The 23,114-nt window shown below is 40.1% G+C and overlaps 1 protein-coding gene across 1 annotated transcript in view; it reads right to left on the bottom strand.

Annotated features, from left to right (window-relative positions):
* PLA2G4A (phospholipase A2 group IVA) overlaps positions 1 to 23,114 on the bottom strand; it is a 244,534-nt gene that overhangs the window by 71,438 nt on the left and 149,982 nt on the right. Inside the window, 3 exon segments of the mRNA XM_044301970.1 lie at positions 10,283 to 10,525; positions 13,020 to 13,085; positions 14,653 to 14,742. Of these exon segments, the coding sequence (XP_044157905.1) occupies positions 10,283 to 10,525; positions 13,020 to 13,085; positions 14,653 to 14,742 (399 nt within the window).

Below are 23,114 nucleotides of genomic sequence, written 5' to 3' on the forward strand. Positions count from 1 at the left end.
CGTTTCTTGACTTCTGAATTATTGTTAAGCTGTCTGACTAGTGTTATACAACAGTCAATAACGCGAAGCAGAACAACTACTGTATCTTAACCAAACAAACTGAACGGTGTACAACACTTTACATTTTCTTTAATATAAGGATATATATATATATATATATATATATATATATATATATATACTGCACAAAGCATTGACCGTAACCTAGGGTCTGCAATATATTCAAGATTATGTATTCGCAATTTTCATATTTTGCACTGGATATGTTGCTTGATACCTTTCTTGAACAATCGCAGCTTAGTTCATCTCCGATAATGCATTGAGAGACTTTTCATAATGAAGATTTATGTATAAAGCAGATCACCAGAGTTAGTCCTGTACAGGCACTGACCCAGCAAGAAGGTAGCAGAACTGAGTAAGAAGCTCTAAATATTTATACATATAATGTACAGGTCCTTCTAAAAGAATTAGCATATTGTGATAAAGTTCATTATTTTCTGTAATGTACTGATAACCTTTAGACTTTCATATATTTTAGATTCATTACACACCAACTGAAGTAGTTCAAGCCTTTTATTGTTTTAATATTGATGATTTTGGCATACAGCTCATGAAAACCCCAAATTCCTATCTAAAAAAATTAGCATATAATGAAAAGGTTCTCTAAACGAGCTATTAATCTAATCATCTGAATCAACTAATTAACTCTAAACACCTGCAAAAGATTCCTGAGGCTTTTAAAAACTCCCAGCCTGGTTCATTACTCAAAACCGCAATCATGGGTAAGACTGCCGACCTGACTGCTGTCCAGAAGGCCATCATTGACACCCTCAAGCAAGAGGGTAAGACACAGAAAGAAATTTCTGAACGAATAGGCTGTTCCCAGAGTGCTGTATCAAGGCACCTCAGTGGGAAGTCTGTGGGAAGGAAAAAGTGTGGCAGAAAATGCTGCACAACGAGAAGAGGTGACCGGACCCTGAGGAAGATTGTGGAGAAGGACCGATTCCAGACCTTGGGGGACCTGCAGAAGCAGTGGACTGAGTCTGGAGTAGAAACATCCAGAGCCACCGTGTACAGGCGTGTGCAGGAAATGGGCTACAGGTGCCGCATTCCACAGGTCAAGCCACTTTTGAACCAGAAACAGCGGCAGAAGCGCCTGACCTGGGCTACAGAGAAGCAGCACTGGACTATTGCTCAGTGGTCCAAAGTACTTTTTTTGGATGAAAGCAAATTTTGCATGTCATTCGGAAATCAAGGTGCCAGAGTCTGGAGGAAGACTGGGGAGAGGGAAATGCCAAAATGCCTGAAGTCCAGTGTCAAGTACCCACAGTCAGTGATGGTCTGGGGTGCCATGTCAGCTGCTGGTGTTGGTCCACTGTGTTTTATCAAGGGCAGGGTCAATGCAGCTAGCTATCAGGAGATTTTGGAGCACTTCATGCTTCCATCTGCTGAAAAGCTTTATGGAGATAAAGATTTCATTTTTCAGCACGACCTGGCACCTGCTCACAGTGCCAAAACCACTGGTAAATGGTTTACTGACCATGGTATTACTGTGCTCAATTGGCCTGCCAACTCTCCTGACCTGAACCCCATAGAGAATCTGTGGGATATTGGGAAGAGAAAGTAGAGAGACGCAAGACCCAACACTCTGGATGAGCTTAAGGCCGCTATCGAAGCCTCCTGGGCCTCCATAACACCTCAGCAGTGCCACAGGCTGATTGCCTCCATGCCACGCCGCATTGAAGCAGTCATTTCTGCAAAAGGATTCCTGACCAAGTATTGAGTGCATAACTGAACAATTATTTGAAGGTTGACTTTTTTTGTATTAAAACACTTTTCTTTTATTGGTCGGATGAAATATGCTAATTTTTTGAGATAGGAAATTTGGGTTTTCATGAGCTGTATGCCAAAATCATCAATATTAAAACAATAAAAGGTTTGAACTACTTCAGTTGGTGTGTAATAAATCTAATATATATGAAAGTCTAATGTTTATCAGTACATTACAGAAAATAATGAACTTTATCACAATATGCAATTTTTTTTAGAAGGACCTGTATATGCAAAGTTCTTTAACATTTTATGTATAATACTTCGTTATGAAAGCTATAAAATAATGCTCAAAGGTATGTTCTTTGAGGGGTTGTGCACCTATGTTTTTGTTTTTGTTGAAAACCCCTCTCCTGAGCAGACCTGGGAAGAGAAGCATATTTACCTGCTTCCCGGGGCAGGCTCCCGACTCCTTCATTCCACTGCCTCAGCTGCTCTGCTGGGCTCTCTGGATGCAGACTTCTTGCCACAGTAGTGACCTGCTCCCCTTGCATTATGACAAATGGTCATGTGATGCCAGGGGTGTAGGTTACCACTGCGGCCAGCAATTGGCTGCAGTGACATCAAACAGAAAGTTAACATCCAGAGAGCCCAGCGGAGCAGCCGGGGCAGTGTGATCCGGCGGGCAGTTCCGTCGTCGGAACTGCCGATCCGCCGCTGACTGAAAGCATTTGTGAGTCGGATCTGGATGCGGATCAGTCTCACAAATGCATTGCAAGGACGGATCCGTCTCTCCGCTTTTCATGCGGACCGACGGATCCGTCTTGTACATTTTTTCTTATTTTTACCGATCTGCGCATGCGCATGCCGGATCCAGCGCTAATACATTTCTATGGGAAAAAATGCCGGATTCAGGCAAGTCTTCAGTTTTTTTTCGCCAGAGAGAAAACCGTAGCATGCTGCGGTTTTCTCTTTTGCCTGATCAGTCAAAACGACTGAACTGAAGACATCCTGATGCAAACTGAACGGATTACTCTCCATTCAGAATGCATGGGGATATGCCTGATCAGTTCTTTTCCGGTATAGAGCCCCTGTGACGGAACTCTATGCCGGAAAAGAAAAACGCTAGTGTGAAAGTACCCTAATGTAAAGATCAGGCTTTATTATGGTACCATAAGCTTACTTACAACTAAAAATCTAACTTATGAAATATTCATTGAATTTCTGTGAACACATTTTTTTAAATATATTTGAAATGTCTTTTTTTCTCACATGCAAAAGTCTCCCTTTGCTATATGCTGCCATTATCATTAGTGTTATTTGTTTTGCTATGAATTACTTTAGCCACGCACAAGGTCTATTTCACAAGCCTTACTTTTATAAAATTACTAGCAGCCTCAAAAAAGTATCCAAAATATATTGTAAGTAACCTACATGTAAAATTCTTAAAGAGAATCTTTAAAGCAGATTATCACATTTGTGATGGGAATACTTAACCAGTCCAAGACCAGACCATTAACCACCTTGAGCACATGCATTTCCCATTTTTTATTATGTGCCTTCAAAAGCCATAACTTTTATTTCAGCTTGGTTATTTAAATTATTTTTAGGTCTTTATTTTGGTTATACATGAATAATGCTTTATTTTTATTATATAATAATTTTTTTTAATTTTTATTGGGCAAATATAAAAAATAGCCAGTTGCTTTTTTTCAATGTTTCTTAATGGCACCATTTTTTAAATGATCCTATTTCTGTTGCAGTGATTTTGATATACAGTTGCAAGAAAAAGTATGTGAACCCTTTGGAATGATATGAATTTCTGCGCAAATTGGTCATAAAATGTGATCGGATCTTCATTTAAGTCACAACAATAGACAATCACAGTCTGCTTAAACTAATAACACACAAATAATTAAATGATACCATGTTTTTATTGAACACACCATGTAAACATTCACAGTGCAGGTGGAAAAAGTATGTGAACCCCTAGACTAATGACATCTTCAAGAGCTAATTGGAGTGAGGTGTCAGCCAACTGGAGTCCAATCAATGAGATGAGATTGGTTACAGCTGCCCTGACCTATAAAAAACACACACCAGTTCTGGGTTTGCTTTTCACAAGAATCATTACCTGATGTGAATGATGCCTCTCACAAAAGAGCTCTCAGAAGACCTACAATTAAGAATTGCTGACTTGCATAAAGCTGGAAAGGGTTATAAAAGTATCTCCTAAAGCCTTGCTGTTCATCTGTCCACGGTAAGACAAATTGCCTATAAATGGAGAAAGTTCAGCACTGCTGTTACTCTCCCTAGGAGTGACCGTGCAGACTGCTCAATGAGGTGAAGAAGAATCCTAGAGTGTCAGCTAAAGACTTACAAACGTCTCTGGCATACGCTAACATCCCTGTTAGCGAATCTACAATACGTAAAACACTAAACAAGAATGGATTTCATGGGAGGATACTACAGAGGAAGCCACTGCTGTCCAAAAAAAACATTGCTGCACGTTTACAGTTTGCACAAGAGCACCTGGATGTTCCACAGCAGTACTGGCAAAATATTCTGTGGACAGATTAAACCAAAGTTGAGTTGTTTGGAAAAAAACACACAACACTATATGTGGAGAAAAAGAGGCACAGCACACCACCATCAAAACCTCATCTCAACTCAACCTCATCTCAACTGTGGTTTGGGGCTGCTTTGCTGCATCAGGGCCTGGACTGATTGCCATTATCAAAGTAAAAATTAATTCCCAAGTTTATCAAGACATTTTGCAGGAACTTAAGGCCATCTGTCCACCAGCTGAAGCTCAACAGAAGATGGGTGTTGCAACAGGACAACGACCCAAAGCATAGAAGTAAATCAACAGAATGGCTAAAACAAAAGAAAATACGCCTACTGGAGTGGCCCAGTCAGAGTCCTCAACCCGAATGAGATGCTGTGGCATGACCTCAAGAAAGCGATTCACACCAGATATCCCAAGAATATTGCTGAACTGAAACAGTTCTGTAAAGAGGAATGGTCAAGAATTACTCCTGACCGCTGTGCACGTCTGATCTGCAACTACAGGAAACGTTTGGTTGAAGTTATTGCTGCCAAAGGAGGTTCAACCAGTTTTCAAATCCAAGGGTTCACATACTTTTTCCACCTGCACTGTGAATGTTTACATGGTGTGTTCAATAAAAACATTTAATTCTTTGTGTGTTATTAGTTTAAGCAGACTGTGATTGTCTATTGTTGTGATGAAGATCAGATCACATTTTATGACCAATTTGTGCATGAATCCATATCATTCCAAAGGGTTCACATACTTTTTCTTGCAACTGTAGATGATATATAGTTTACGGTCGTCGGGGGCCAGAAGCTGGTGATAGGCTAAAATGGTGACTGGAACAATGAACAGCATGTGACCCATGCAGAGATTAGAGCAGTAGTGACCGGAACGATACAAGGTAAGTAAAATTTTTTATTTTTTTATAAACCTCCTAGTCCACTGCCAATGTTTAACAAATCTTAGAAAACCCATTTATATTTGAAAAACGTAAGGGGTCATTTATTAAGACTGGCGTTTTAGACACCAGTCTAAATACCCCCCTGTACTGGTGGTGTGTCCGCCGGAGTTATGAAGAGGCGGCGGCCTCTTCATAACTCATTCATTTCAATGGTTCCGCAAAAAAACGGAATGTGTTCCGTATGCATTCCGTTTCCGTATTTCCGTTTTTCCGTTCCGTTGAAAAGATAGAACATGTCCTATATTTGGCCGCAAATCACGGTCTGTGGCTCCATTCAAGTCAATGGGTCCGCAAAAAAAAACGGAACACATACGGAAATGCATCCGTATGTCTTCCGTATCCGTTCCGTTTTTTGCGGAACCATCTATTGAAAATGTTATGCCCAGCCCAATTTTTTCTATGTAATTACTGTATACTGTATATGCCATACGGAAAAACGGAACGGAACAACGGAACGGAAACGGAACCACAATGGAAGCAAAAAACGGAACAACGGATCCGTGAAAAACTGACCGCAAAACACTGAAATGGACATTCTGTAGTGTGAAAGAGGCCTTAAAAACACCTAATATTGGTGTATGTTAGCTTCATAAATGATACCCATAGCTCTTTAACTTATTAAAATGGTTCCCTGGGAATTATGAAAATAAAATGACTGAAAATACTTAAATATTACTTAATTTAACATTTTTTGCAGATACCTTTAATTAGTTATAATGGCTTATTTTGTCTAGGGAGCAATGATCAGAGGCAATAAAATGGCTGCAGTCCTATTAGTACACACAAAACCTGTCCACATAGGAGGGCAAGTTACTTCAGAATACTGAGCTAAACAGCTGCCTCGGCCTCCTTTCTGCTCTGCTTGTCAGGGATTATGATTCTGAATATGTTTTAATATGATATTCATCTGAATTCTGTAGGAATGGATACATGAAGAACAGACAGAAGGGTGGGGCTGTGGTTGATGAGCAGCAGCACTTGTATGCTGTCACATATCCCCACATTACCACAGCCTGTCCTATAAGTCCTCTCGGTACTTCATGTCTCCTCATGAATTCCATTCCCACAGAGATTCAGATCAAGTTCTTATCAGCTGTATTCAGGCTCATAATCCCTGCCAAGCAAAGTAGAGAGGAGGATGAGGCAGCTCTTTAGCTCAGTGTTGTGAAATAACTTTTCCTGCTGTGTAATTAGTACAGGTTCTGTGTTTACTAATAGGATGGCGGCCATTTAATTTCTCCTAATGATTGCTCCCTAGAGATCTATCCAGACTTCTCCAGAGAAACCCAAAATAAAAGGAGAGCATACCAAGATGTGAAGAAAAGGCTTATACAAGCTAACATAAAATACTCAATGATATACCCGGCAAAACTGAGGATTATTTACAAAGATACTGTACACTTCTTTACTAACTCTGCTGATACATCGGATTAGCTAGAGAGATCGGGGTTTGCGTGTATAAGAAGGTCAATACAAATACTGTGATCCAGAGGGGGGGCTGAGGAGTTGGGGGTGGACAGGGACGGGTGAGGCGATTAGTAAGAGGTTTATGAGTTGGTCTACACTCATGAACCAGGTGGGGGGGTAAGGGGGAGAAATGGGGTGGAGGGTAAGGGGGGGATTGTTGTCGCTGGAGATATCAGGGTCTTTCTTTTTCACTTTTTTTTTAAATTTTTTTTATTTTTATTATTATAACTTGGATGACGCATAGGATTTTAACTTGGAATGTCCGTGGACTTGCTGATAATGTAAAAAGAAGGGTTGTATTTTAATTAGTTATTAAGCATCTACCCGCAATAGTTGCTTTGCTGGAAACTCATATTTCAACTAAGAAAATCGAGATCATGCATAGGAATAGGGCTCAATATGAATATAATTCCCATTTCTCTACATATTCCCGTGGTGTTAGTGTTTATATTCACAAAAAGATTGATTATGACCCAATCGAACAACTTATTGATAAGGAAGGTAGATATGCTTTCCTATATTGCTGTTGAAATGGCCGGAGGTGGATATTGGCATTTGTATAAAGTACATCCCTCCTCCCTTCTCGTCATATGTGATGTGTAGGTTGGCACAATTTATTTCTATAGCAGATTAAAGGGCTTCTGTCACCCCACTAAAGTGATTTTTTTTTTTGGGCTAGTGAAATTAGTTATATTGTGATATATGACAATATAATTGTGTTACTTACTTTGATCCAGCAGTTTCTGCAAAAAACGAAGTTTTAATATATGTAAATTCGGTCTCTACCAGCAAGTAGGGCGTCTACTTGCTGGTAGCTGCTGCAGAAATCCGCCCCCTCGTCGTGTTGATTGACAGGGCCAGCCGGGATCTCCTCCGGCCAGCCCTGTCAGTATTTCAAAAATCGCGCGCCTGTGTGGATTCGGCGCAGGCGCTCTGAGATGAGGAGGCTCGTCTCCTCAGCACTCCCTCAGTGCGCCTGCGCCGATGACGTCTTCTATTTCGGTGATGTCATCGGCGCAGGCGCACTGAGGGAGTTCTGAGGAGACGAGCCTCCTCATCTCAGAGCGCCTGCGCCGAATCCACACAGGCGCGCGATTTTTGAAATGCCGACAGGGCTGGCCGGAGGAGGAGATCCCGGCTGGCCCTGTCAATCAACACGACGAGGGGGCGGATTTCTGCAGCAGCTACCAGCAAGTAGCCGCCCTACTTGCTGGTAGAGACCGAATTTACATATATTAAAACTTCGTTTTTTGCAGAAACTGCTGGATGAATATAAGTAACACAATTATATTGTCATATATCGCAATATAACTAATTTCACTAGCCCAAAAAAAAAAAATCACTTTAGTGGGGTGACAGAAGCCCTTTAAATATAACCCCGATGATAGATGAAGTTAGGGAAAAAATTAGAGTATGGCAGAAACTCCCATTATCACAGGTAAATAGAATTGCTATGATCAAGATGATTCTTTTACCGATAATATTGTACGTACTGATTGCCGGCCCAATATGGATTGAGGATTCCTTTTTCAATTTATTGGAAAGATTAATTAATGAGCTAATAGGGGGACAGAAACGCATCAGGATTAAACAGAAACATCTTTGGCTGTCTGAAGGGGAGGGAGGACTTTCCCTACCCTTTTTCAGAGGATACTATATAGCAGCACAAATACAATGGTGTATAAATAACAAGAATAGTGGCTACGTCAGACAATTATTTAGGGATCACTATGGCACACAAAAAGACATCTTCCATATCTTAGAAACAGGCTTTTAGGGTGTGCGGGATAGAGAAAACCCTATCAGTGAGATGTTGCAAAAAACATGGAAAAAAACAAGACAGATAGTTGGAACTTCGCATACTGTACAATTTACCACACTTTGGCAAAACACAAATTTAAATCAGCTATTCTCTTTTCCTGATGCCAGGTACTGGGAAAAGAGGGGTATTACACTAATTTCACTCGTAGCTATTTTAGGAAATTTAAAACCTTTATAGGGAATTTTTCCTGACACTATAATTACTTGTATAGATAAAAATTATTTGATAATTAGAAAAAGCACTTTTTTGGATTACTGTTATAAGACGTCACAGATTAGATTCACAATCTCACTAATTTATCACAGATTGATAAAAGAATTATCAAAAAACACTAAATTTAAGAGTGAGACCAAATGGGAAGAAGAACTGGGATGAAATTTATAAAAACATAAAAAAATCTTTCATCTCAAACTCAGATAGATTAATTCAGTTCAAGATAATACATAGTTTATATTATACTCCTCTGCTCTTATCTAAGATTTACCAGGCTAAAGAACATAAGTGCCTTAAATGTCATATTGAAGATGCTGGATTCACTCATCTAATATGGGAATGCCTGGAGTACTGGACAAGGATATTTAATAGATTAGGTAATAGTTCCTCCTTAAAACTGACTCCAAAAATAGAAACCACAATGTTAGGCATTTTTCCAAAGATAAAAAAAAAGTCAGAAGTATAGATTGTTGTAGTTAAGGGGGCCAATGCTATTATTGTACAGAAATGGGGTTCAGCTAAATACCCCAAATTTGAAGAATGGACGGAGCTCATAGATAAAACTAGGGAATACGAGCGAGTATGGTATCAGGTCTGGAACAATTGGTTCTAAGACTGTGTCATGTTCGAGCCCGGTGGCTCCAGCGACAACAAGGGTGGGGATAATAATATTATCGGGATAATAGAAAGTATTGTAAGCTCTCTCTATATGAAGACTTATTTGTATAGGAAGCCTATATGAGTAGATGAATATATTACGCGGACATGTTATGCTCCCTTTTAATGTATGTTTTAGTATGTTTATAAGCTATATATGTATTTATTTATATTTAATAAAGATAAAAAAAAAAAATAAATAAACATTGCTCCCTAGACAAAACCAACCACTATAACTAATGAAAGGTATTTGGGAATATATTTATAATAAAGTAATATTTCAAAATGTCATTTTCTTAATTCCTGGAGAATCCCTTTAATTACTGTTTAAGCAAATGTGGCATTTGTGAAACATGTAAATTCACATACTTCTTTAAGCTGTTTATTGTTCATACTAATTTTTTTCAGTAGGGTGGGCAGACAACACAATGTGCATACTTTAGGTCAGTGATGGCGAACCTATGGCACGGATGCCAGAGGCGGCACTCAGAGCCCTCTCTGTGGGCACCCGAACCCTGAAAAAAGTCTATGGTGTACCAATATGCCTTAGACTTTTCCTGCCATTCATCAGCGCAGGGTGCGCTATGAACAGCACAGGCAGTGCACTGAATGTAGGCAGGCTATTATAGCTAAATGATAAAGTATATTGAAGATATACTATATTGGACTGTAGTATTCAGGGTAAATTTCCATGTCGGCACTTTGCGATAAATAAGTTGGTTTTGGGTTGCAGTTTGGGCACCCTGTCTCTAAAAGGTTCGCCATCACTGCTTTAGGTCATGATGTCCAAACATGTTGAAAATGAAAACAGAAGAAAATAGTATTAATGGTTAGTTACCTGCGACTGCAAGATCAGTCTCATCATCATCCACAGATTCCTGGGTAGTCATATGTGCTAAAGGTGACAAAGGATATGATGTATTTAGGTTTAAACCCAGCATAAAGTTGTGCACTTTTCCAGCTCTTCCCTCACGTGTGTTGAATAGGGCAGTGTCACTAACTAAGGCCATCACCATGCGTTGCACCCAACTTGCTTGACTATTTCTTTGATATTCCTCTTCAGCTTCAGTATTTTCACTACCTAAATAAAATCAAGAGTAAGAGTAGTAATGGCAATAAGCCAAGGCAAATACTAATGAGCACCTAGAAGAAGATGGTGATGGCACAGGCAAGAAACTCTGCCACAACATCTGCAGCAGCAGCCAGCTATAAAATACAGCTAGGCTCCTGCTGCAATAGCCTGGATCAGAGATAACTTTAATCCCAGCCAGTTACCTCATTAGAAGAAATGTCATTGCTGACCACTGTTCCCTTATGGTCCCCCACACAACGTAATTGCAGAGTATTGATGTGTTGTTAGGGCAGCCTGTGCTTACAATACCCCAAAGTCTGTTAACTTACTGCACATATTAAAAAAAATGGAGAAGCAGCAGCACAAACCTGCAGCGTGCTCACATTGCACAAATAAATGATAGTTCTTCCTAGCTCACATCATATTTCTCATAGGGAATCATACTACTTCAGAAGTCATGTAAAACATCCCATCTTTATTAACATGAACAACAGTGAGGTTTCAGGCCTGCCATGGGTCTCATTGAAGACCAGGACAGAGTTGAAACATTGCTGTTGTTGATTTTTATGACTTCTGTGGTGTTATGATTGTTTTCTAGAAATATTACATCTATTAGGTGCTAAGCTGACAGGCATTATACACTGCACTACAAAAATATTGCAATGTATTATGTGAGTGATCAAGTCCTCTGCTTGCACTGAAAACAAAATGTAAAAAAATATAAAATGCGTAAAAAATAAATTAAAAAAATGGGAACATTCTCTTTTCGCTATTCTAAAATGCTTCTGCAACAACCCATAAAGTTTTCATATTCCACACAGGCCTTCCAAAAAAATGGAATAAAAAAGTGATCAAAAAGTTAAAATTACTGAATGTCTGTTTCTTCAGCCCCTTAAACATAATAACATCTTCTCAATATTTTATGTTTACTTCAAAATGAAAACATTAAAAAAGACAATCCCGCTCTCAAAAAACAAACAAACCTTTAAACAAAAAGTTATAGCTCTCATGAGGTGGTTGTGTAAAAACATTTAAACAATGCTGCATCCTGAAAGTCAAAATATGCTGGGTCCATAAAAGGGTTTTTCAGGTGATTAATATTAATGACCAACTCTTGGCACCCTCCGCAGATCAGCTGTTTGAAAAGGCAGTGACACACACCAGAGGCCCAGGCCTGTGACGTCATGTTCATCTGTCATGTGGCCTAGGCTCAAGTTCACTCACGTTCAAGCGAATGAGGTTGAGCTGCAATACCAAGCACAACCACTAAACAATGGACAGCCCTGTGCTTGGTAACCTTTGAGGAGGTCACAGCGCTTACCAGGGCGCTGAAGCCTCTTCAAACAGCTGATTGGCGTGGGTTCTGGTTGTAGGACTCCTGCTAATCTTATATTGACAACCTGCCCTGAGGAAAGGTCATCAATAGAGATCTGCGAATTTCAGTTTATGAAATTTGTTCACGCTTCGCTTACTGGTAAAAGGTAAATTACGTTTTGGATTCTGTTACCACGGACCATAACGCAATTCTATGGCGGAATGCATAACGGAATGTCTTCAGAGGCATTCCGTTATTCAGTTACAATAGAAGTCTATGGGCTGAAAAACGGATCCGTCCCGTTTCTTTTATGCAGGAGAGGTCTCCCCTGCATAACGGAACGGATCTGTTTTGCAGCTAATAGACTTCTATTGTGACGGAATGAATAACGGAATGCCTCTAAAGGCATTCGGTTATGTGTTTCATTATAGGATTGCGTTATGGTCCGTAGTAACAGAATCCATAACGCAATTCACCTTTCACCAGTAAACGAAGTTTCAACAAATTTCAAAATATGAAATTCGCTCATCTCTAGTCATCAATATTACACATCTGGAAAATTTCTTGAAGGGGTCAAAAGTAAAAAAAAAAAAGTATAATAAATATAAAAATATATAATAAATACATACACAATTATGAAGACAAGAGTATTACTGAAAGCTCATATAATAAGACACTCAGTTCATATTTAGCAGGTCCTCTGTTGTTTCCATGGCTGTGACTGCACTGGCAATACAGTAATGTTAGCTTTTGCATTGTTGAAACAGTCAACCATATTTATCATAGATTTCGACAAAATTTGATTTTTCATTTTTTTTTTATCACAAACCCTACAAGACTTTTGTAAGGCAATGAGTAAAACCTTATTATAAGGGCCAGTTCACACACAGTTTTTTTGGCGCTGAATGTGGAGCATTTCTGCCTCAAAATCAGCTAAAAAAACCACCTCAAAACAGCCACCTGCTGGAGGAAGCGCCAACAATATGTCGAGTTCTGTGCCTTCACATAACACGGGCAAATCCAACGGCAGTGCAGAGGGACTAAGACTGTCATCTAAATCACCGGTTTTAACAAATGTCTCCCGTAGTCTAAATTTGTTGTTTAAATACTACTTAAGAGAATAAATTGCTGGTGCCTCGTGAAGCCATTTAGTGGGTGCCCATTGAGGAACAAATCAAGACATGTTACCTTTTGGTTCTTGCTGTTCATCGTCACTGTCATCGTTGTCGACTATGTGCTTTGGTTTAAGGTTTTCTAATAGAAGAAACAAAAGATGTCAGTACTTTTATAAGACAGTTGCTGCATATGACCTACTGCAGCTTCATCTGCAAATACATTTGACAGCCAGTTATTGACACATAAAAATATTAATTTTTACAATTCAAGAATGTTGCTTTTAGCATGCCACAAATAACGCCTTAAATATAAGGCAATGTTCACACTGGAACTAATGACATGAAACTCCTGTTTGGCACCTGAAACTTTGACACCTAAGATTCATTCCCTTCTCCCTATAAATCCTTAGAAAATAATTTGACTCTATTTGAAAAATAAGTATCTATGACTGCCCCATCTAAGCATTTGTTATAAGGGGTCTACAACAAGGCCATTGAGTTTGTAGACATACAGTACATCTTCTTGTTTTCTAGCAAAGCACCTTACAGGACCTCTGGTGGAACTGATTGGTCACCCATGAGTTTTGGTCTGAAGTGCTAACCCTGATACACTGTATTTGCATTTTAGATCAGAAGCCTAACCCTACTCGGTTCTTACTTCATTTGAAGCTACAGGGTGCTCCTAAAAAGGATGCAAATACTTTTCCAGATCCCGTTTTCAGCTGCAAAGCTCTCATATGCCAGCACTGAAACCAGTCAAAATCTCTAGCTTAATGGCTCCAGAATATCCATTATCAAGTAAGTATTCAATGGGATTTGTTGGTGTCCTTTTTAAAAATGGATCAAAATAATAATATCCATAATGTATCCTGCAAAAGCAGGACATTAATATGAATTCAGCCTTATACCTAAATTCACCACAGAGAAAAAAAAAAAAAGATCATGCTGAATGGAGTTCTATAAGGGATTTCTAGTGTAAGTCTTTAAAAATTGAACAGGCTGAAGAGTCTCAAATTCTCTTCTGGAGTCAGTGTGAGGGCAATGGCACGGAAACCTAAAATTGCAGTGTCTAGAAAGAACCGTTGTGGCTGAAACCTAAAAAGGAAGGCCACTTGATGCTGGTTTCAAATCTGTGTGGTAAAAAAAATGCAGTCTTAAGAATGGCAATGTGGATTTTCATTGTACACAATTGGCTTCTATCTCATGAGGGTTTTTACCTTCTCTAGGATTATTGGCTGAACTGGATGAACATGTGCCTTTAAGCCTTAGCTGAAAGACATTTTGCAAATGCAAAATCCACCACGTTCCATTCCGCGGTAGAAACCACAGTGGTTTTTCAATTTGAATACTGTGGACCCGCTTGCAGTTTCGCCCCACTGAGTGGAGCTAAGCTGCGAATGAACAGCCAATGCAGCTTACAAAAGGACATGTTCTTTCTTGACACAGTCATGCCAAAGATACAAACATGCAGCCTTCCATTAAAAACGAAAAGTAAACAGTCGTAGTTAATATAATGATGACTGCATACAAAAGGTGGCTTGTAAAAACCACGCTGCACAGAAACCATAAAAATGTAAAGGACATAAAATATGCAAAATAATAACAGATTGGATGTAGAAATTCTAGAATATGAATATGTACAGTATACATGTGTAAAACTTATTTTCACTTTTTCAGTATGATAGAGATGATGCTACTGTGGTTACCTAGTTCTTCTTCCATTGTGGCACCTTTGGTTTGGTTGGAAACACCAAGAACTCTGTTAAACAATATTGAGAAGGCACTACCCCAAACGCCTAAATAAAACAGACAAACACAAAATTATCATTTAACTACACAGCATAGACAACAGTATTACACATATTTACTGTATACCACTCTTTCTAAACTGTTTGAATACTATTGGTGTCATTAATCAAACTGGTGTAAAGTAGAACTGGCTTAGTTGCCCATAGTAACCAATCAGGCTCCAACTTTAATCTTTGACAGCTCCTTTGGAAAGTGAAAAGTTGAATCTTATTGGTTTCTATGGGCAACTAAGCCAGTTCTACTTTACACTAGTTTGATAAATTACCCCATATGTTGGTTAAGATGAACAAAGACTAAACTGTAGTGTTCAGCAAACCCAAACTGCTGGTCCGTACCGAACTTTACAGCAAAAATTTGGGTTTGAGTTCGGTGTTCGGGCATTTAATAAAGCTTGTTGAAATGCTGCAGGGCAGCCAATCAACAAGCTTTTAAGCTGTGGGCTAGAAGCCATCACAGCCGTGTCTAATAATGGCATGGCTATGATTGGTCGATGCATCTTGTGACCCAGCCTCTATACAAACTGGATCACGTGTAGCACCATCAGCTCTGAGTAGTACAGGGACAGGAAGCAGGCAGCTGAAGTGAAGGAGAGTGTTAGGAATGTAATCTGGCTATTTATTCTGTGGGTGACCAATAGTGATTTTTTTTTTGTGGGTGCAATACACCAGCTTTGCACCCCTGACACAGAAATATAATAATTAATCTTGCTGTTAATTCTGTGGATGAACTATAGAGATCTTTTGTGGGTGCAATGCACCATTTTTGTACCCCGACACAAAAATACAATAGTTAACCTGTCTGTTAGTTCGGTGGGTGACATATACCCATTTTTGGTGTGAGGTACACCTGCACTGCATACGTGACAGGGAAATTAATATAGTGACACAGTAAAGAACAGAAGTATTTGTACTCCCTGCAATTTTGCAAGTTCTGCCACTTAGAATTCTTGGAGGGGTCTGAAATTCACATTGTGGGTGCATTCCCACTCAGAGACAGAAGTAAAAAGCAAAAAACAAAAAAACAAAAAGGAAATGACATTGTATGATTTTTAAAGAATGCATTTGTCTTGCACTGCTGAACATAAGTATTTGAACACCTGAGAAAATCAGTGGTAATATTTGGTATATGTGCCTTTGTTTGCAATTACAGAGGTCAAACGTTTCCTGTAGTTCTTGACCAGGTTTGCACACACTGCAACAGAGATTTTGTCCCACTCCTCCACACAGATCTCCTCTAGATCTGTCAGGTTTTGGGGCTGTCGCTGAGCAACACCGAGTTTCAGCTCCCTCCAAAGATGTTCTATTTAGGTCTGGAGACTGGCTAGGCCATCCAGAACCTTGATTTGCTTCTTACGGAGCCACTCCTTGTTTATCCTTACTGTGTGCGTTGGGTCGTTGTCATGTTGGAAGACTCAGCCACGATCCATTTTCAATGGTCTGACTGAGGGAAGGAGGTTGTTGCTCAAAATCTCACAATAAGTGGCCCAATTCATCCTCTCCTTAATACAGTGCAGTTGTCCTGTCCCCTTTGCAGAAAAGCACCCCCAAAGCATGATGTTACCACCCGCAATGCTTCACAGTAGGGATGGTGTTCTTGGGATGCAACTCATCCTTCTTTTTTCCTCCAAAAACGATGAGTGAAGTTTAGACCAAAAAGTTTTATTTTGGTCTCATCTGACCACATGACTTTCTCCCATGCCTCCTCTGGATCATCCAGATGGTCATTGGCAAACTTCAGATGGGCCTGGACATGTGATGACTTGAATAAAATTGTTGGTGAGCCTATGCTCTTGAGAAAGGGAATTTTTCCCGAAACGCGTCGAGCTGACCTAATAAAAGACTTCCTGCATATATGGAGCCCCGGTGTCATCCTTTTGGGGACCAAGAAGCTATCATCACATCTTGTGAAGCGATCTCGGCGGGGCAGGTTGAGGTATAGGTGTCTTGAGCTTTATCCTATGCCCTCCTCCCCGGTAAAGTAAGTGCAACATTTCGCCAAGATATTAATAGTGTAATCCACTATAATTTTATTGGTAACACTGGAGTCTATGTGGTGCCCCCTGGGTATTATCAGGACACCTGAGATACCCGGCTCACTACCAATTTTATTTTCACCTAATTCCACCAGTGGGTACTGAATTCCTTCTTCCCCTTTTTTGGGGGGTTTTGGGAGCTGCCTACTTTTCTCCACTATTCTTTAGCAGTTTTCTCTGTCCTCCTTCCACATCATTCTGTGGTTATCCCCTGGCGCCTTATTCGTTCCATTTTCCCTCCACCTTTTCTGTACATCCGTGCAGAATACTCAGTCTCCATTTCTCTCTTTGCATGTGATGACTTGAGCAGGGGAACCTTCTGTGCAAGGATTTGAAACCATGACGGCGTAGTGTTTTACCAACAGTGACATTTGAAACGGTGGTCCCAGCTCTCTTTATGTCATTGACCAGCTCCTCCCTTGTAGTTCTGGGTTGATTCCTTACCTTTCTTATCATCAGTGATACCCCACAAGGTGAGATCTTGCATGGAGCCCCAGTCCAAGGAAGACTGACAGTCATCTTTAGCCTCTTCCAATTTCTAACAATTGCCCCAACAGTTGATCTATTTTCACCAAGCTGCTTGGCAATTGCCCTGTAGCCCTTTCCAGCCTCGTGGAGGTCCACAATTTTGTCTCTGGTGTCTTTTGACAACTTTTTGGTCTTGCCCATGGTAGTAGACTGTGGACAGGTGTCTTTAAAGAGCTCAGACAGGTGCTACTAAGTTAGATTAATGAGTGGAGAAGAGGTGGACTTTTTAAAGGCACAGTAACAGGTCTTTGAGAGTCAGAATTTTTGCTGTTTCTCAGGTGTTCAAATACTTATGTTCAACAATGCAAGACAAATACATTCTTTAAAAATCATACAATGTGATTTCATGAATCTTTTTTTTTATTCTGTCTCTCAGAGTGGGAATGCACCTACAATGTGAATTTCAGTGAAAATTGCAGGGTGTTCAAATACTTCTGTTCATCACTGTATACCCATTTTTTGCGTGAGGTACACCTGCACTGCATCAGTGACAGGAAAATTAATATGGTTAATCCGTCTGTTAGTTCAGTGGGTGACATATACCCATTTTTGTGTGAGGTACACCTGCACTGCATCCGTGACAGGTAAATTATATCGTTAATCCGTCTGTTAGTTCAATAGGTGACATATAACCATTTTTTGTGTGAGGTACACCTGCACTGCATCAGTGACAGGGAAATTAATATAGTTAATCCGTCTGTTAGTTCAATGGATGACATATACCCATTTTTTGTATGAGGTACACCTGCACTGCATCCGTGACAGGGAAATTAATATAGTTAATACATCTGTTAGATCGGGGGGTGACATATACCTTATTGTTGGTGTGAGGTACACCTGCACTGCATACGTTACAAGAAAGTTAATATAGTTAATCCATCTGTTAGATCGGTGGGTGACATATACCCATTTTTGGTGTGAGGTACATCTGCACTGCATACGTGACAGGAAAATGAATATAGTTAATCTGTACTTTTAGTTCAGTGAGTGAACTCAAAGAATGAGGTGAGCGTCAAATAAGGGACGTGGCCCTGGTCATGGTGCTGCTGGTGTTGGTGGAGCTCCTATTGCAGGGAGAGGACAAAGTCGATCTGTGCCAGCTATATGCCCAAATGGAACACCTTCCTCAAGTGCACGTAGGCGACAGAACGTTCATCATTATTTTGTAGGCCCGAATACCAGTGTACGAATGGTGAGGCCAGAACAAGTAGAGGCGGTAGTAGATTGGGTGGCTGACAGTGCCTCCAGTGGCACCTGCAGCCCATGGGCATCTGTCTTTCACCTCACCCCCTTGCAAATCAGCCAAGCAGTCTGAGCCCCAAGTCATGCAGCAGTCTCTTATGCTTTTTGATGACTCTGCTAGCAGAGTTTCCATGGGCCATCCACCTAGCCCTGCCCCAGAAGTGGAAGAGATTCTTATGTTTCAGGATGTGGATAGGGGAGGACCACCGCAGCACGTCTCTGATGATGACAGGGTCAATTGGTGTGCGCGTTACTCCTACTCACAATGGACAGAAATGTTATATTTAATTGTGCATGTATTTTCTAATGTGTTTTTATATGCAATGTTCCCCTGTATGATGCAATAGCAGGCCTAGTTGGGTGTAGTTAGACATCCCAGACACTAGAGGGAGATAGGGAGCCCCTAGTATAAATGTCCAGGCCCAGATAGGGAGAGTTAGTGCAGAGTCAGGAGTCTGAGAAGACAGAAGTTAGAAGGCACCAGCCAGAGATATGCTGAGGGCCTCCTCCTGACATGCAGCTTGATAGCCCTGGCTGCTAGCTATGACCAGGAGGCTAGTAAGGAGACCTAGCCTGCCTGAAGCCAAGAGAGCCTTAGTTAGCTCTGAAGTCACCCCAGTAGCAGGACAGAACCTCCTGGGAGAAACCCACGGTCATTCACCAGACAAGTAAGGATATCTCAGGGAAAGATAAGTAACCCTGATGGGCAGATGCTTTAGAAAGTAAAGCAAGGATCTAATACCAGAGGACGATGTAGATATACCAAGGATTTAAGCCACCATTTAGGCATCCGGGCCTTGGGATAGAAAGCCAGACAGGAGTTCTAGAAAGAACAGTGTACACTATTTCTGAGGAAAGGTACAACCTGATTCTGAGTGTATTGTGGATTTACCCTCTGAGTATCTTGCATAATCAATACCTGCCATCTTGTGGAATAAGCCTGCTTGTAAAGCTGTGATCTAAAAGACATCTGCATGTACAAAGTTGGACTGTTAAGTAAAGCAACGTTTGGTTCACTATACCACCTGTGTACCTAACTTATTCCAACTATCAACCGGTGTGCCACCGTCAAAGGCACTGGCGTCACGAACCTTAAAGGGACCTTGCCCCAGGCACTCAAAATACCCGTAACATCCAGGGCACCTCATCCCTCGATTGCCCATAACCGCGACCTCACTTCGCTATACCCTGCAGGTCTGGCGTGTTGCAAAGTCAATGGGAGAACTCCAGGCACCCCCTGCTCTGAAGAGGGGAGGGTGTCTGGACTCTAGTTCAGCTTAGGAGTCCCCACATATGGAGTCAGTGTTTGGGGACACCCCAGTGTATTTAAATCTAATTTCTGAAAAGATTCTGCTGGGATTTGAACTCCCAACCTTGTACATTAGAGGCAAGGACCTTACCCACTCAGCTATAAAGCTGAATGCTAAACTGTGTCAAAAAATCATAGTAGTTTCTGATGTAGTGAAAATTCCTATTCAGCAGAAGACTTATTTTGTATTTTTGTGCAGGTTAACATATAGCTGTATAGTGTACTGGTTAACGTCCTTGCCTCTAATGTACAAGGTAAGGAGTTTGAATCCCAGCAGAAACATTTCAGAAACATTTATATATAAACAAGTTTATAGCAGTAGTAGTTTCCCACATATTATGCATTCATATATATCAGAAGTATGATTTTATATTTACATATATATATATATATATATATATATATATATATATATATATACACACACACACACAGTCCTGATCAAAAGTTTAAGACCACTTGAAAAATGGCAAAAAATCATATTTGGCATGGCTGGATCTTTTTTTTTTTTTTTTTTTGCATTTCAAAAGTTTATTGGGAAAACTACAAAAACATTTACAATAGAAAATTTTTACAATCTCTCAATTCTTAGTGACCCAACTAATTATATATAGATATAAATATATTCAGCTCATCTTTTCATTACATTTAGAAAACCCTCCCCTCCCTCCCCCCTAGTCTGTGGTGCGTCAAAGCAGGACCCCTATAAATGAAACATCTTGACCTTAGCTAGTCAATCCTCCAACCACCCCATATCCTATTCCACTGGTCCTCAACTTCCCTCCGTCTATATATAATTTTCTCGTAGTTTTTTACCTTATCGGTTAAATTTATCCATGTATTTATGTCTGGAGTGAAATCGGGCAAACCAGGTTCGACTGATCAAAACTCTAGCCAACATCAATATTCTGCTCAGGAAGATCTTTTGATACTTGTGATTTTTTAGTTTGGAAAGATCATTAAGCACAAATACTTGTGGTTCAAAAGGAATTCGAATTTTTAGTTTATACATAATACAATTATTAATACTATTCCAGTAATTTATAAGTTCTGGGCAAGTCCATATCATATGGAGAAAATCCGCTCCTGCAGTGTCACATTTGGGGCAGTTGGACGTGTCTCTTAACCCGCATTTATTCATCCATAGGGGAGTAATATATAATCTGTGGCAAATATAGAATTGTATTAGAACATGGTTGAAGTTCTGGGATAATGAAACCAAATTCCCAAAAATATTCTCCCACCCTTCTACTTGTAAATTCGGACAATCCGCCTCCCACGCTTTTTGTCCTGGTGAGTGTGTATCACTAAACCGTGCCTTAAGTAATAACTTATATATATTTGAAATCTTTGTTCTAGAAAGTGTACCCCCTTCCCAATCATTCAAAAAAGATAAATTATCTATATCCAACAGCCGTTTATCATCCAAACTGGATAGTACAGATCGCAATTGAAAATACCTAAACCATGAAAGGTTTCTTATATTATGTGTCATTTCTATAAAAGATTTAATTTCTCTATCTTTAACTACCTGTGAAATATATAAAATTTTATTCTTCTGCCAAAATGTGTCAGCTGCAATATCATCTAGCCTTTGTAAGTACAAATTGTGCCAAAGAGGCGTAAATGTGAGTGAACCCTTAACCTTCAACCATGTCCTAGTTGTAGCCCACAATTTCAGGAGTAGTTTTATAGTCTCTCTATAGCCTTGCTCATAACTCCTCAATAAACCAGATTCCAACAAGGTAAAAATATTATTGTGGGCGTGGGTAGTTACCAACTTCCCCAGGAGTGCACTGTTCTCTGATTCATAGCACCTCAATAGGTGGGCTGCAATAAAGTACCCTTTAAAGTAGGGGAGATTTAAGCCCCCGCACTCCACTGATTTATACAAATATTCCAGCTTAATTCGAACTCGCTTTCTTCCCCATATTAAATCATTAATTATTCTTTCCATAAGTTTAAAATGTTTGTCTTGTATCCAAATAGGTGAATTCCTGAGCACATAAAGAAATTGTGGTAGTATCACCATTTTAACTAGTGAAACTCGATCAGCTCTGGATAAGGGAAGTTTCAGCCAGATTCCTATTTTAGCTCTAATCTTTACCATTATGGGGATCAAATTAAGTTGTACAAAATTTTCAACCCGAGGCGATATAGTCAAACCCAGGTATTGAAAAGTATCTACAATATCCAACTGTGTGACAGGAACCTCTTTCTGTGGCAGGGGGTCTATTGGGAGCAGACTGGTCTTGGCCCAGTTTATAAGAAGACCAGACACCTCACCAAATCCTTTAACCATTTAAATAATCCTAGGAAGAGTAGTTTCCGTATGATCTATAAAAAACAGGACATCATCTGCATATAATGAGATACGGTCTTGTGTTCCTAACGTACCGAATCCTTTAACCTGATCATCCTGCCTGATTGCCATCGCAAGGGGTTCGATATAAATATCAAACAACAAGGGAGATAATGGGCAACCCTGCCGGGTGCCTCTGTTTAAGTCAATACTACTACTCAGAATTCCATTAAGACTCAGTTTTGCCCTTGGAGATCTATACAGTAGCCTAAGAGTGCGTATAAATCTTTCTCCAAAGCCCATCCTAGCAAGAACCCTCCAGAGGAAACGCCACTCCACCCTGTCAAAGGCCTTAAAGGCATCCAATGACAGGATGGAGCGGGCGGTCCCCCCAGGGGCCTGAATATTAGAAAAGAGCCGATGTAAATTATGATGTGTACCCTTATTTTGGATAAAACCGCTCTGATCCGGATGGACAATGGAGGAAATGACCCTAGAAAGCCTTGTAGCCAGGACCCTCGCAAGAAGCTTTACATCTGCATTAAGCAGTGAAATTGGTCTATAAGATTCTAAATCTAAAGGGTCCTTGCCTTTTTTTGGAATTAATATTATTATAGCCTCCATCATTGAATCTGGCAGCATCCCATCCTCCATTGATTCAGCAAAGACCTCCAACAGTCTGGGAAGAATACAGTCCCCATATTTACTGTAAAATTCATATGGAAGCCCGTCTGAACCAGGAGTGGAGTTAGCTGAACATAGTTTAATAGCTCCCTCAAGTTCCTGAATGGAGACCTCCAATTCTAGTGCTTTCTTTTGCGTCTCAGTAATAGTTGGAAAATTGATCCTATCTAGATAGAAGTCTATCTTATCATCTGTGATGTTAGAGTCAGCTTTATACAGATCAACGAAGTAATCAAGAAAAGCCTTCTCCACCGGGCCCTGT

This window comes from Bufo gargarizans, chromosome 7 (assembly GCF_014858855.1).
Source record: "Bufo gargarizans isolate SCDJY-AF-19 chromosome 7, ASM1485885v1, whole genome shotgun sequence".
NCBI classification, from domain to species: domain Eukaryota; kingdom Metazoa; phylum Chordata; class Amphibia; order Anura; family Bufonidae; genus Bufo; species Bufo gargarizans.